The sequence below is a fragment of the Saccopteryx leptura genome, chromosome 6 (assembly GCF_036850995.1).
Source record: "Saccopteryx leptura isolate mSacLep1 chromosome 6, mSacLep1_pri_phased_curated, whole genome shotgun sequence".
Classification (NCBI taxonomy): Eukaryota; Metazoa; Chordata; class Mammalia; order Chiroptera; family Emballonuridae; genus Saccopteryx; species Saccopteryx leptura.
The window spans coordinates 75,425,848-75,436,376 of record NC_089508.1 but is presented as its reverse complement, the minus strand read 5'-3'; the positions used below and the strand labels follow the sequence as shown (position 1 = coordinate 75,436,376).

At 43.3% G+C, this 10,529-nt stretch overlaps 1 protein-coding gene across 1 annotated transcript; it reads left to right on the top strand.

Annotated features, from left to right (window-relative positions):
- The first annotated feature begins 4,286 nt into the window (after positions 1-4,286).
- B2M (beta-2-microglobulin) lies at positions 4,287-10,281 on the top strand. Its single transcript, XM_066342049.1, has 4 exons — positions 4,287-4,444; positions 7,557-7,832; positions 8,966-8,989; positions 9,942-10,281. Exons 1-3 carry the CDS (start codon positions 4,378-4,380, stop codon positions 8,977-8,979), a joined length of 357 nt encoding a protein of 118 aa, XP_066198146.1. The 5' UTR covers positions 4,287-4,377; the 3' UTR covers positions 8,980-8,989; positions 9,942-10,281.
- Positions 10,282-10,529: the final 248 nt, after the last annotated feature.

Sequence of the window (10,529 nt, the reverse complement as noted above, 5' to 3'; positions counted from 1 at the left end):
AAACTTTTATCCTGAAGACATATTTATGCCAAAGTAAATTCTTATGGAGCAAAGATTTATTTTTATTTTTTACAGAGACAGAGAGAGAGTCAGAGAGAGGGACAGACAGACAGGAATGGAGAGAGATGAGAAGCATCAATCATCAGTTTTTCGTTGTGACATCTTAGTTGTCCATTGATTGCTTTCTCATGTGTGCCTTGACCGTGGGGCTACAGCAGACTGAGTAATCCCTTGCTCAAGCCAACGAGCGACCTTGGGTCCAAGCTGGTGATCTTTGCTCAAGCCAGATGAGCCCGCGCTCAAGCTGGCGAGCTCAGGGTCTCGAACCTGGGTCCACCGCATCCCAGTTCGATGCTCTATCCACTATGCCACCGCCTGTTAGGCAAGATTTAAATATAAAAAAAAAATTAAACCTAAAAAATACTTATCAGGTTCAAGTTTGGAGGCAAGGGGCAGAAGGCTGCAAGGGGCCGAGAATGGAAAGGCAGATAGGACATGCTTTATTGGGCAGCGGCAGCAACAACAGCAGTATGGTGGCAGCAAAAACAGTAGCAGCCTGACGCAGTACACAGGCGTTTTATAGTAAAATCACACAAAAGTGGCACCAACCATGATTACAGAGAGGCTAACATAAGTGAAGGTCACATAAAATGGGTGTGCATGCGTACTGTCCCTGCCTGTTTCCCTTAGTCATGCATGGCCAGATCTGATGTAGTGGACCTGTCCACACTGACTCCATCTTGTGCAAGCTGTTTACCAATTCTGGGGAGACCAGCTTCCCCACAATACTCAAAGAAAATAAGTGTGAATTTTAATTTTTTTAAATGATTTTAGTTATTGATTTTTAGAGAAAGAGAGAGAGAGAGAGAGAAAGGAAGTGGGGAGGAATAGGAAGCATCAACTTATAGTAGTTACTTCCCACATATGCCTTGACTGAGCAAGCCCAGGGTTTCAAACCCACGACCTCAGTATTCCAGGTTGAAGGCTTTACCCACTGTGCCACCACAGGTCAGGCAAGTGTGGGTTTTTTAAAAAAAATATGAGGTTCTTTTTTAAAGGAGGCCCTTCCAATCATGACCCCAAATCCATAAGCCATGAAAGGTGACCAATAAATTTACCTACATAAAAATGTAAGGCCTCTGAATGGCAATAAATAAATATATAAGATCATATACAAAGTTAAAAGCAATTTATTTCAAACTGGTAATCTTAAATTTACCTTTAAGAATTATTATTTTTTTAGACAGTAGCTTTAAATGTTTTTAACTTGTTGAGAGAGGGAGAAAGAGAAGGGGAGAGAAAGAGAGAGAGAGAAAGAGAGAAACATCAATCTGTTCTTGTATGTACTTTGATTGGGGGTAGAACCAGCAACCTTTGCGCAGTGGGATAACACTCTTAACCAACTGAGCAGAATTATATAAAGAACTTTTAGGTGAAAATTCTTTTTATCATTTCTGAAAACTTTGAGGGCTAAGAAAACAGATTTATGTTAAACCATGGTTCTTTTTTTTTTTTTTTTTTTTTTTTTTATTTTTCTGAAGCTGGAAATGGGGAGAGACAGACAGACTCCCGCATGCGCCCGACCAGGATCCACCGGGCACGCCCACCAGGGGGCGATGCTCTGCCCCTCCGGGGCGTCGCTCTGTTGCGACCAGAGCCACTCTAGCGCCTGGGGCAGAGGCCAAGGAGCCATCCCCAGCGCCCGGGCCATCTTTGCTCCAATGGAGCCTCAGCTGCGGGAGGGGAAGAGAGAGACAGAGAGGAAGGAGAGGGGGAGGGGTGGAGAAGCAGATAGGCGCTTCTGCTGTGTGCCCTGACCGGGAATCGAACCCGGGACTTCTGCACGCCAGGCCGACGCTCTACCACTGAGCCAACCGGCCAGGGCTTAAACCATGGTTCTTTTAGCAATATTCCTTCGTAACTGCTGGTAATCAATATCATATATCTGAAATCTATATAATTTTATTAACCAATATTACTCCAATAAATTCCCTAAAAATTAAAAAAATAAATGCCACTAGTGGACCTAAAAAATAATTTTTAAAAAAAAAGTTGTTGTGCTTGGAGATTTCCAAAAGATTGACCTACTGGGAAAATAGTGCTTTTGTTTGTTTGTTTTTTATATAGTTTTTTTGTTTCTTTGTTTCTTGTTACAGAAACAGAGAGAGTCAGAGAGAGGGATAGATAGGGACAGACAGACAGGAACGGAGCGAGATGAGAAGCATCAATCATCAGTTTTTTGTTGCGACACCTTAGTTGTTAATTGATTGCTTTCTCATATGTGCCTTGACCGTGGGCCTTCAGCAGACCAAGTAACCCCTTGCTCAAACCAGCGACCTTGGGCTCAAGCTGGTGAGCTTTTGTTCAAACCAGATGAGCCTGTGCTCAAGCTGGCGACCTCGGGGTCTCATACCTGGGTCCTCCGCATCCCAGTCCGACGCTCTATCCACCGCCTGGTCAGGATAAAAAATAGTTTTATATCTGTTTTCCACCCTCACTATTCAAAACTTGTTATCAGTGGAAAGCCAAGAAAAATACAAGAATTCCTTAAATACATAAAATTTAAAGGTATACTTTTCTGTCTTCACTATATTGTTTTATTGCCTTTAAAACTGGTTTCTAAGTAGGACAGAATCTATCTTTGATACATTTTAATGTATTAGGGAATTTAGAGGTGAAAAATGGCCCAGTCTCTTCCTATACTCCTAGGTCAGTAGAAAGTATTCAACACTAACATTTCAGGCCTTTAGGAGCCTTAAATGAGTTATAAAACCAATGGAAGGGGCAGGAATGTCTCTACTCATAACTTTATACATAGAACTCTTTTCAATATTTCAAGAGAATTATAGGTAGAGCTGGTAGAAAAACTAGGTAAAGAACAGTAATTACAGGACACTTGTTAAATTTTACAGATACTCTCTATGTGTTAGGAACTGTTGTGAGGTCCTGTGTGCCTTATTTCATTAGGTCTGTGGAGAATATTTGTCTTTTTCTAGTTAAGCCATGGCTTCCACAATAGGGGTTATTTAAAATTCTAAAAATCTGTGAAAGAAATCCAGAAGATATTTGTTGCGCTCCGTGGGGAAGCACAGTCCAACTCCCTTCAACTGAAAATCATGGTGATTTCCCAGACCTCTGCCTCTGCCCACTCCTATGGTTGACTTCCTCTTCTCACTGTTCTTACTCAGGGAAGAACAGAGAACTCGCAGTCTTGTGCTGGCAGCACCTTTTTAAATGGTATTTCAGAGTGTAGTTTTTCTTAATGAATCTGTCTAATATCCTCACGCTCTTATAATCAGTAGTTTTAACTTCTTTAGCTGGGTGCAATTTAAATTCTCACTAAAACTCCCGTGCCCTTTATCTCTGAAATGTCAGAAGCATGACGGTCGATGGTATCAGGTCAGAGTTTGAATCCTGCTCTTTTGACCTGTTCTCTCCCTATCCACAATAATGAATGAGGTAATTCCTACCGCCTACAGTTTATCAAGGTATTCGCTCCCTCTTTGCTACTATCATTTATTCATCCAGTTTTACAGAACATCTATGCGCCAAGCACCATTCTGGTAAGGCAATTCGCAGGGAATGAAGCGCCTAAAGGGTCTGTGAGCTCCCAAATTCAAAGCAGTTACCGCTTTTACTGTCAGTGGTCGTTTTCCCCACAAAAATGTCTTTGTTTCCCCAAAACAAGAAAAATCACCTAAATAAAACGGGAAGATACAAAGAAGAATTCCTTGGTACAGAGCTTTACAAAAAAGACACCTCTCCCTGAAGGAAGCAAGAAGACCCTCAACTCCGAACAGTCCTCTGAGCTGTTTTTAGGAGTCCTCGAGGTTCCTGGACTATTTTTCTTGCCCCGCAAATCCGGAAACCTAACACTGTATTCCAGGTTGTAATTATTAACCACAGTCCTTGTCCTTCCGGGCACCGTTCATCCTCTATCTACACACTTAATCTTTCTGGTCTTCCTTTAAAAAAAAATGAAAGCGCAGATTTCAGGCTCCTAACTGGTTGAGGTATGGTAAGCAAGTGACTATCTCTAGGTCTGGCTCAGAAAGCGAGGACGCTGGGCAAAGGTCCGTCCACACTTAAAGTTTCAGGATGGGCGGTCCGCGCCCCAAGCTCGGGGATGCTCCTAGGATCGGAGAGCGCCCATTTACAGATAGCGAACCCACCCCGTCCAATCGATGCCTTCTCGAACATCACGAGACCTTATAGGAAACTGAAACTGAAAATGGGCAAGTCCCTTGACTAACCTGGTCCAGCGCCGCCAGCTAGGAGACTGGTGACGGGCAGAGTTCTGATTGGTGGTGCGCGCGTGGAATATAAGACGAGGCGCGAGGCCCACAGCGCATTTTCGTCGGCGCTCCTGTGGCTGAGATGGCTCGCTCAGTGGTCTTGGTCCTGCTCGGGCTGTTCGCCCTGTCTGGCCTGGACGCCCTCCAGCGTGAGTGCTCTTTCCTCCCCGTTTCTCCTTCGCTCGCCTTTCCTCTCCCGGGCCCCCACCCTCTTTGGCACTCTCGGTCTTCTCTAACTCTGTCACCCCCGGTTCCTCTAAGAGTTCCTTCCCGGCCAGGGAACTAGCCCCGGCTGGGTCTGGGGACGGGGCAGCGGGTGTGTGCAAGCCCAGGACGCTAGCTTTTTTCTTCTTTCTCCGGGAGCAGAGGGCGTTGGGGGGAGAGCGCTGGCACGCCCGGGCAGGGTAGGTCGGGACAGAGTTTCGGGAAAGTTTCTCTTCTGCTCTTACGCCAGACCTCTCGCGCCCCGGGCGCAACTAGAGGGGAAGGCGGGTAGGCGGGCTCCGAAGGCTCGGAGTTGGGGACTCTGAATAGGTAGAGACAGACCCTTGGGTTTTGGATGAGGTATCCCGGTGTGAATAGTCCATCGCAACTACGCTGCTTCGCTGGGAACCGCAGGGCTTCCGGCTTCCTTCTAGCGCCGGCCAGGTTCATTTGCCTCTTCACACTTTCCCATAAATAAGGGATCAAACCTGGCGTGGCATCAGCACGCGACGTTTGTAGAATGTTCTGAGGTGTTACAGAGCTTTTTCACATTATTAACTCACTTTTGAGTTATGTAACTCACGATTACATGTCGCTTTTTAATTGATTTTAATTTATTGTGTATACATAGATTCTAGTATTCAATAATCATATGAGCCACCCGTTTTTTGACAACTTACAGTGTGCGTCCACAATGTAAATATAAAGGTTATCATCAGCATCTCACAGCTGAGGAAACCGAGGCACCAAGAGTTTGAGTAACTTAATCACACAGGGAGTAACGGGCAGACAATTGCCCCTTACCAGAGCATTATGCTGGAGTAAACCTTTGAGCTGTATGTGCGTTTTTCAGAACCGTCTCCTTTGGGTATGAGATTGTCTGAACAAGCTGGGCTGCCATGGGCCTCTGTTGCCTTTTGCTTACAGAAGGCTTCTTCTTTGGCACCTTGCCTGGTTCTTTCCAAGATGAACAGAGCTTCTACTTTCAGTTTTGAAAAAGCCAAGGTTAATCAGAGAGGTTATAAAGCCAGTGATAAGGGTAATCAAAGTGGTTACTTACTTACCCAGGCTGTCTGTTGGAGAAACCAGGGACATTGAGCACATTTCAAATATTTTGTAATATACCAGATCATCTCATTTTCCCCCTCATAAAAGCCTCTGGGAAGTGTGGTTTTTTGATCGTGAGAAAAAGGTGTTTAATTTATAATTTATTTACAAAGTAAAGCAGAATGTCTGTAATCACTATTATTGACATTTGCTGCTGACTATAGAAGAAGCGTTTTGAAAAATAAGCTGACATTAAAAAATATCTAAATTTGAAAAATTCCAAAGTAAGACATTTTATGCATAGATCAGTTCTGGAAGATACACAGTTGGTAATGGTGATTGCCTGCAGGGGTCAGTTTTCTGCTCTATCCCATGTGTGTTTTGCTTGGTTTGTTGTGGGCATAAATTAATTTTTCAGGTAAGCTTCAAAAGCTAAAATCATTCTCCTAAAGTTACAGAGCCAATAAGTGCCTGAGTCCAGATTCAGATCCAGGCCTGGCCGATACTGATTCTCTTCTTAGAGGCTTTCATGATGTTTTTGCAAAACCCTACCTGGTTCGCTCAACTGGAGAATTCCAGGCCAGATTAACGTTGCTTTGACTCCTGTAGCATTTATTGTGTCCTAATTATTAGAAGCTCAAATACGAAGAGCACTGTGATTTATCTTAACTTTTAACTTGATGGGGAAAAAAAATCAGGGTTTCACCGAGATCCCCAGTCCAGCTCTTGTGGACTTTGATACTCCTTTTCCTGGTGACCTTTCCTTTGATGATAGAGTGTTTCTAGACAGATACATATGGTCTGAGTGGCCTGGTACTTCTCCTCCTTCCCACCACCTTCTGGACCTGGAGGAACAGCTGCCCTATAGTAATCATGTACCCTGAATGTATATGTATTTTAAAGTGAATTATACACATGTATTAGTGTCCATCCATATATCTATATTTACTAGCAGTAACATTTCTCTTCATTTTGGATGAAAAATATAGAAACAGAGTTTATATTTTCTTTCTGTACCGCCAGAGATGGTCTAGTCATACATCCCATCTGCTTTTGGAAACCACTGTTCTATAGCATTATGCAATGTATTCCAAACCAGGCCAACAATAGGAATAATTTCAGGGTGCTGATTAAAATGCAAATCTCATTTTCATGCATTATTCTACTTCTTCTCTCCCATTTGCCAGAGTCCACACCCTTTCCTATTGTCTGACCCAGCCCAACTCGCTCATGTAAGCTATTTGCGAGCTTCTTTCAGCATTTAAATCTTGTAGGTCATGAAATCAGGTACAAAATCAGATAAGGGTTTAGTGTATAAACTCCAGGCAGGATGAAGAGGTTGTGTTTTGTAGGAACATACTTTGGGTTGACTCTCTTAGGAACCTGAACAACTAGGTAATAATAATAGCATCTGCCACTTACAGAGCAGCTGCTATGTGCCAGGTGCTTTACCAAACACTCAATAATTTGAGAAGTTAGATGGGCGTTCATCTAGGAGGAGCAGGAGCCAAAAAAGAAAAGATATAAACATAAAAAAAGTGGACAGGGCTGAAACAGGATACAATAACATGAGCTTTCTAATGTGACAATTATGAAGGGTATGTGAAATGAAAAATGAAGTTTAAAAAGTAGGTTAGGGCCATCATGTAGACTTTTGTGGTATGGGTGCTGAGAAGCCATCAAACGTTATTGAAAGCCTCCACAGAAAGGTTCTTAAAGATTTGGCACAATCTCCAGTGACAGAGGAGATACTAATAGAAATCTGCTAGAAAAGACCAGAAAAAGCAGTGTAGGGGAATTGTGTGGGAAAGACACTAAATCATAGTTTATCCCTCAAATGGAGATAGGTGTTTTTGGATAAGTGGAAGCTTATTTGGCCAGAATGGAAATGGAATTGGGAGAAATAGATGATCACATTTAAACAGTTGGTGCTTGATACAGCTTTAGACCAAGGTAGCCGCAAGTGAAGTACTCTGCAATTATCATTTCTCTTTCCCTGATGTTCCTCAGGTCCACCGAGGATTCAGGTTTATTCACGGCATCCTGCGGAGAATGGAAAGCCGAATTTCCTGAACTGCTATGTATCTGGTTTTCATCCACCCCAGATTGAAATTGATCTGCTGAAGAATGGCGAGAAAATGAAAGTGGAGAAGTCAGACCTGTCTTTCAGCAAGGACTGGTCTTTCTATCTCCTTGTGCACGCAAACTTCACTCCCAGTGCAGGAGATAAGTACAGCTGCCGTGTTGAACACGTTACTCTCACTGAGCCCAAGACTGTCCAATGGGGTAAGTTTTCAAGTTCTTTCCTTAGCTGCCAACAGTTGTGTCTGAGTATAACCGTAGCATAAATCTGCTTTGATATATATTTTTTTAAGATTTTATTTATTGATCTTTAGAAAAAGGAGAGAGAGTGAGAAAGAAATGCAGGGCAGGGTGGGGTGCAGGAGGAGGAAGCATCAACTCGTAGTTGTTTCTGGTATGTGCCTTGACTGGGCAAGCCGGGGGCCTTGAACAGGTAACCTTAGCGTTCCAGGTCTATGCTTTATCCACTGTACCAACACAGGTCAGGCTGCTTTGATATTTTAAAAAATCTGACCTGACCAGGTGGTGGCACAGTGGATAGAGAGTCGGCCTGGGATGCTGAGGACCAAGGTTCACAACCCCGAGGTTGCTGGCTTGAGCACGGGCTCATCTGGCTTGAGCGCAGGCTCACCAGCTTGAGCGTCGGATCATAGACAGGACCCCATGGTCACTGGCTTGAGTCCAAGGTCCCTGGCTTGAGCAAGGGGTCACTTGCTCTGCTGGAGCCCCCTGCCCATCCCACCCCCTGTCAAGGCACATATGAGAAAGCAATCAATGAACAGCTAAGGTGCCGTAACGAAGAATCGATGCTTCTCATCTCTCTCCTTTTCTGTCATTCTGTCCCTGTCTGTCTCTCTCCCTCTCACTGGAAGAAAAAAAAAAAAATTCTGCATACTAGGACTGTCAGGGAATGTTATCAAAGCTCTGATAAGTGGCACCTTTTGAGAGACCTCTGCACAGCATAGTCCTGGAAATGGTAGTCTTTCCATGGCAAGAACAAGGAGTAGCAACAGCATTTGCACAAATGTGCACTCATTCCCAATGTTTCTTACCCACTGGCTTCCTTGAGCTTTCCTGCTTGTGGACACTTAGTGTCACAGGAATCTCAGAGAGGCATGGGCCTTTGTACGTCTTGCTCTCCTAGCACCCTACCATCCTGTAGTTCTCCAGCACTCTGACTGGGTTGGGCTTTGAGGCTAGTAGGCAGGTTTAGGTCCTACTGGGTAATTCTAAACAAGGTTTACATGATTAGGGACAGCAGGCTATTTTGCCAGACATTTTTTAATACATAGTATTTTAAAAGTAAAACTTACTGTTTTTCTTTTTCTTTTTTACAGATCAGTACAACTAACCAGCATCATGTAAGTAGGTTTCTAACTTGAAGAAAATGCTTTTTTGTTTGTTGTTTGTTTCATTATTCTGGGGACTGTTTCTAGAAAGCTCTAACGTGATAACCCTCAGTATGTGGAAGGCATTAATCAGGGTAGCATTTCAGCAGCAGAGAAGAATCCTACAGGGTCACGTTCCCTTCCCCTGCGGAGTGGCATAAGGAAGGTGTGTGGCCCTAGTTGGGGCTCTGCCAGCGTCACTGGCCCTCGGAAGGAAATCCGAGGAGCCGCTGGTGTGGTATGACAGGAGAGAGGCAGCTGGTTACCCACACTACCTACAAGAGCTGCTCAATCTTCTGCTGTTTCCACATAGGACACCTCTGGGCCTTCAGAAATAAACCATTCTCTTCTGTTGCATAAGAGTTGTTTTATTATTTAGTAAGAAGAGAGGAGTGATGTGGTTCTGAAGATGTCCTGTTCTTTCTTCAGTCCCTTTTTGAGCCTTAGTGTATAGGCACTGTGTTTGCCTTCTAGAGGCCCCCAGTCCAATAGTGGAAATAGAAACAGATTGTTATAATGCAGTGTAAAGATACTAAAGTAGATGTATCTACAAGGAGCTCTAGCAGCATGAAAGAGGGAGGAATGGGACATCTCTTAAGTCTTTGGTTAGAGTCCAGAGGTAGAAAATCCAGCTTTTCAGAGAGCATCAGAGAAGCTGGGTGACCTACCCAGAGTCACATAGTAACTAAATAGTAGAGCCACAGTTTGAACTCTAATACTAGCATTCTTTTCTCTTAGGTTGTGGGAGAATCAGTGGGATAAACTAATGGGAAATGCTCTCTGTAATGGGTGTAGAAAATTGTCTGTAGCTACTTCTTTTACAAATAGTGATGTAGAAAGCAAAAATTAGATAAATTGGGTGGTGTGATCTATAATCCAAATAAAATAAGTATATTTGCTAACAAGACTTTTTTTTTTCCTTCAGGCTTGAAGATGCCTCATTTGGATTGGACTAAGTCCAAATTCTGGGTTTTTTTCTTTTTAATGCTGATATGCCATCATGCTTTATACACTCAAATTAAAAAGCTATATTGATGTTAACCCAAATATCATTTTTGTAATTTTGCTTTGGACTCTGTATCTCCCTAGTTGACCTATCTGGGCAGGGGGCTGTTGACAGCTTAGAGGTGGGGAAGAGAGAATTCTCATGTTCAACATCAACATGATAAAAGAATTTCCTATAAAAATCCATATTTACCTCTTAATCTGTGTTGCACATATTTTGATATTTTTGCTTCACTTATTAAAACAGTGGTAATACTTGATGTGTTCAGTTTCTTCTATATCTTGCCTTCTCTCACCCTTTGTTTTCAAACAAGGATACAGTCTTCAAGTATCACAGGGGTTGGTTCACAGCGGAATGGGCCTTAGTGATCTGCATTTTACAGCTGAGAAACAGGATCCCAGAGAAGTTAAATGACTTTGTTTAGGTGGCACAGTTGTCTGCTGGAAGACCAGGCTCCCAACTTTTAGCCCGAGTTCTGTTCCCTGGGCCAAGACATGCAGAATGTGC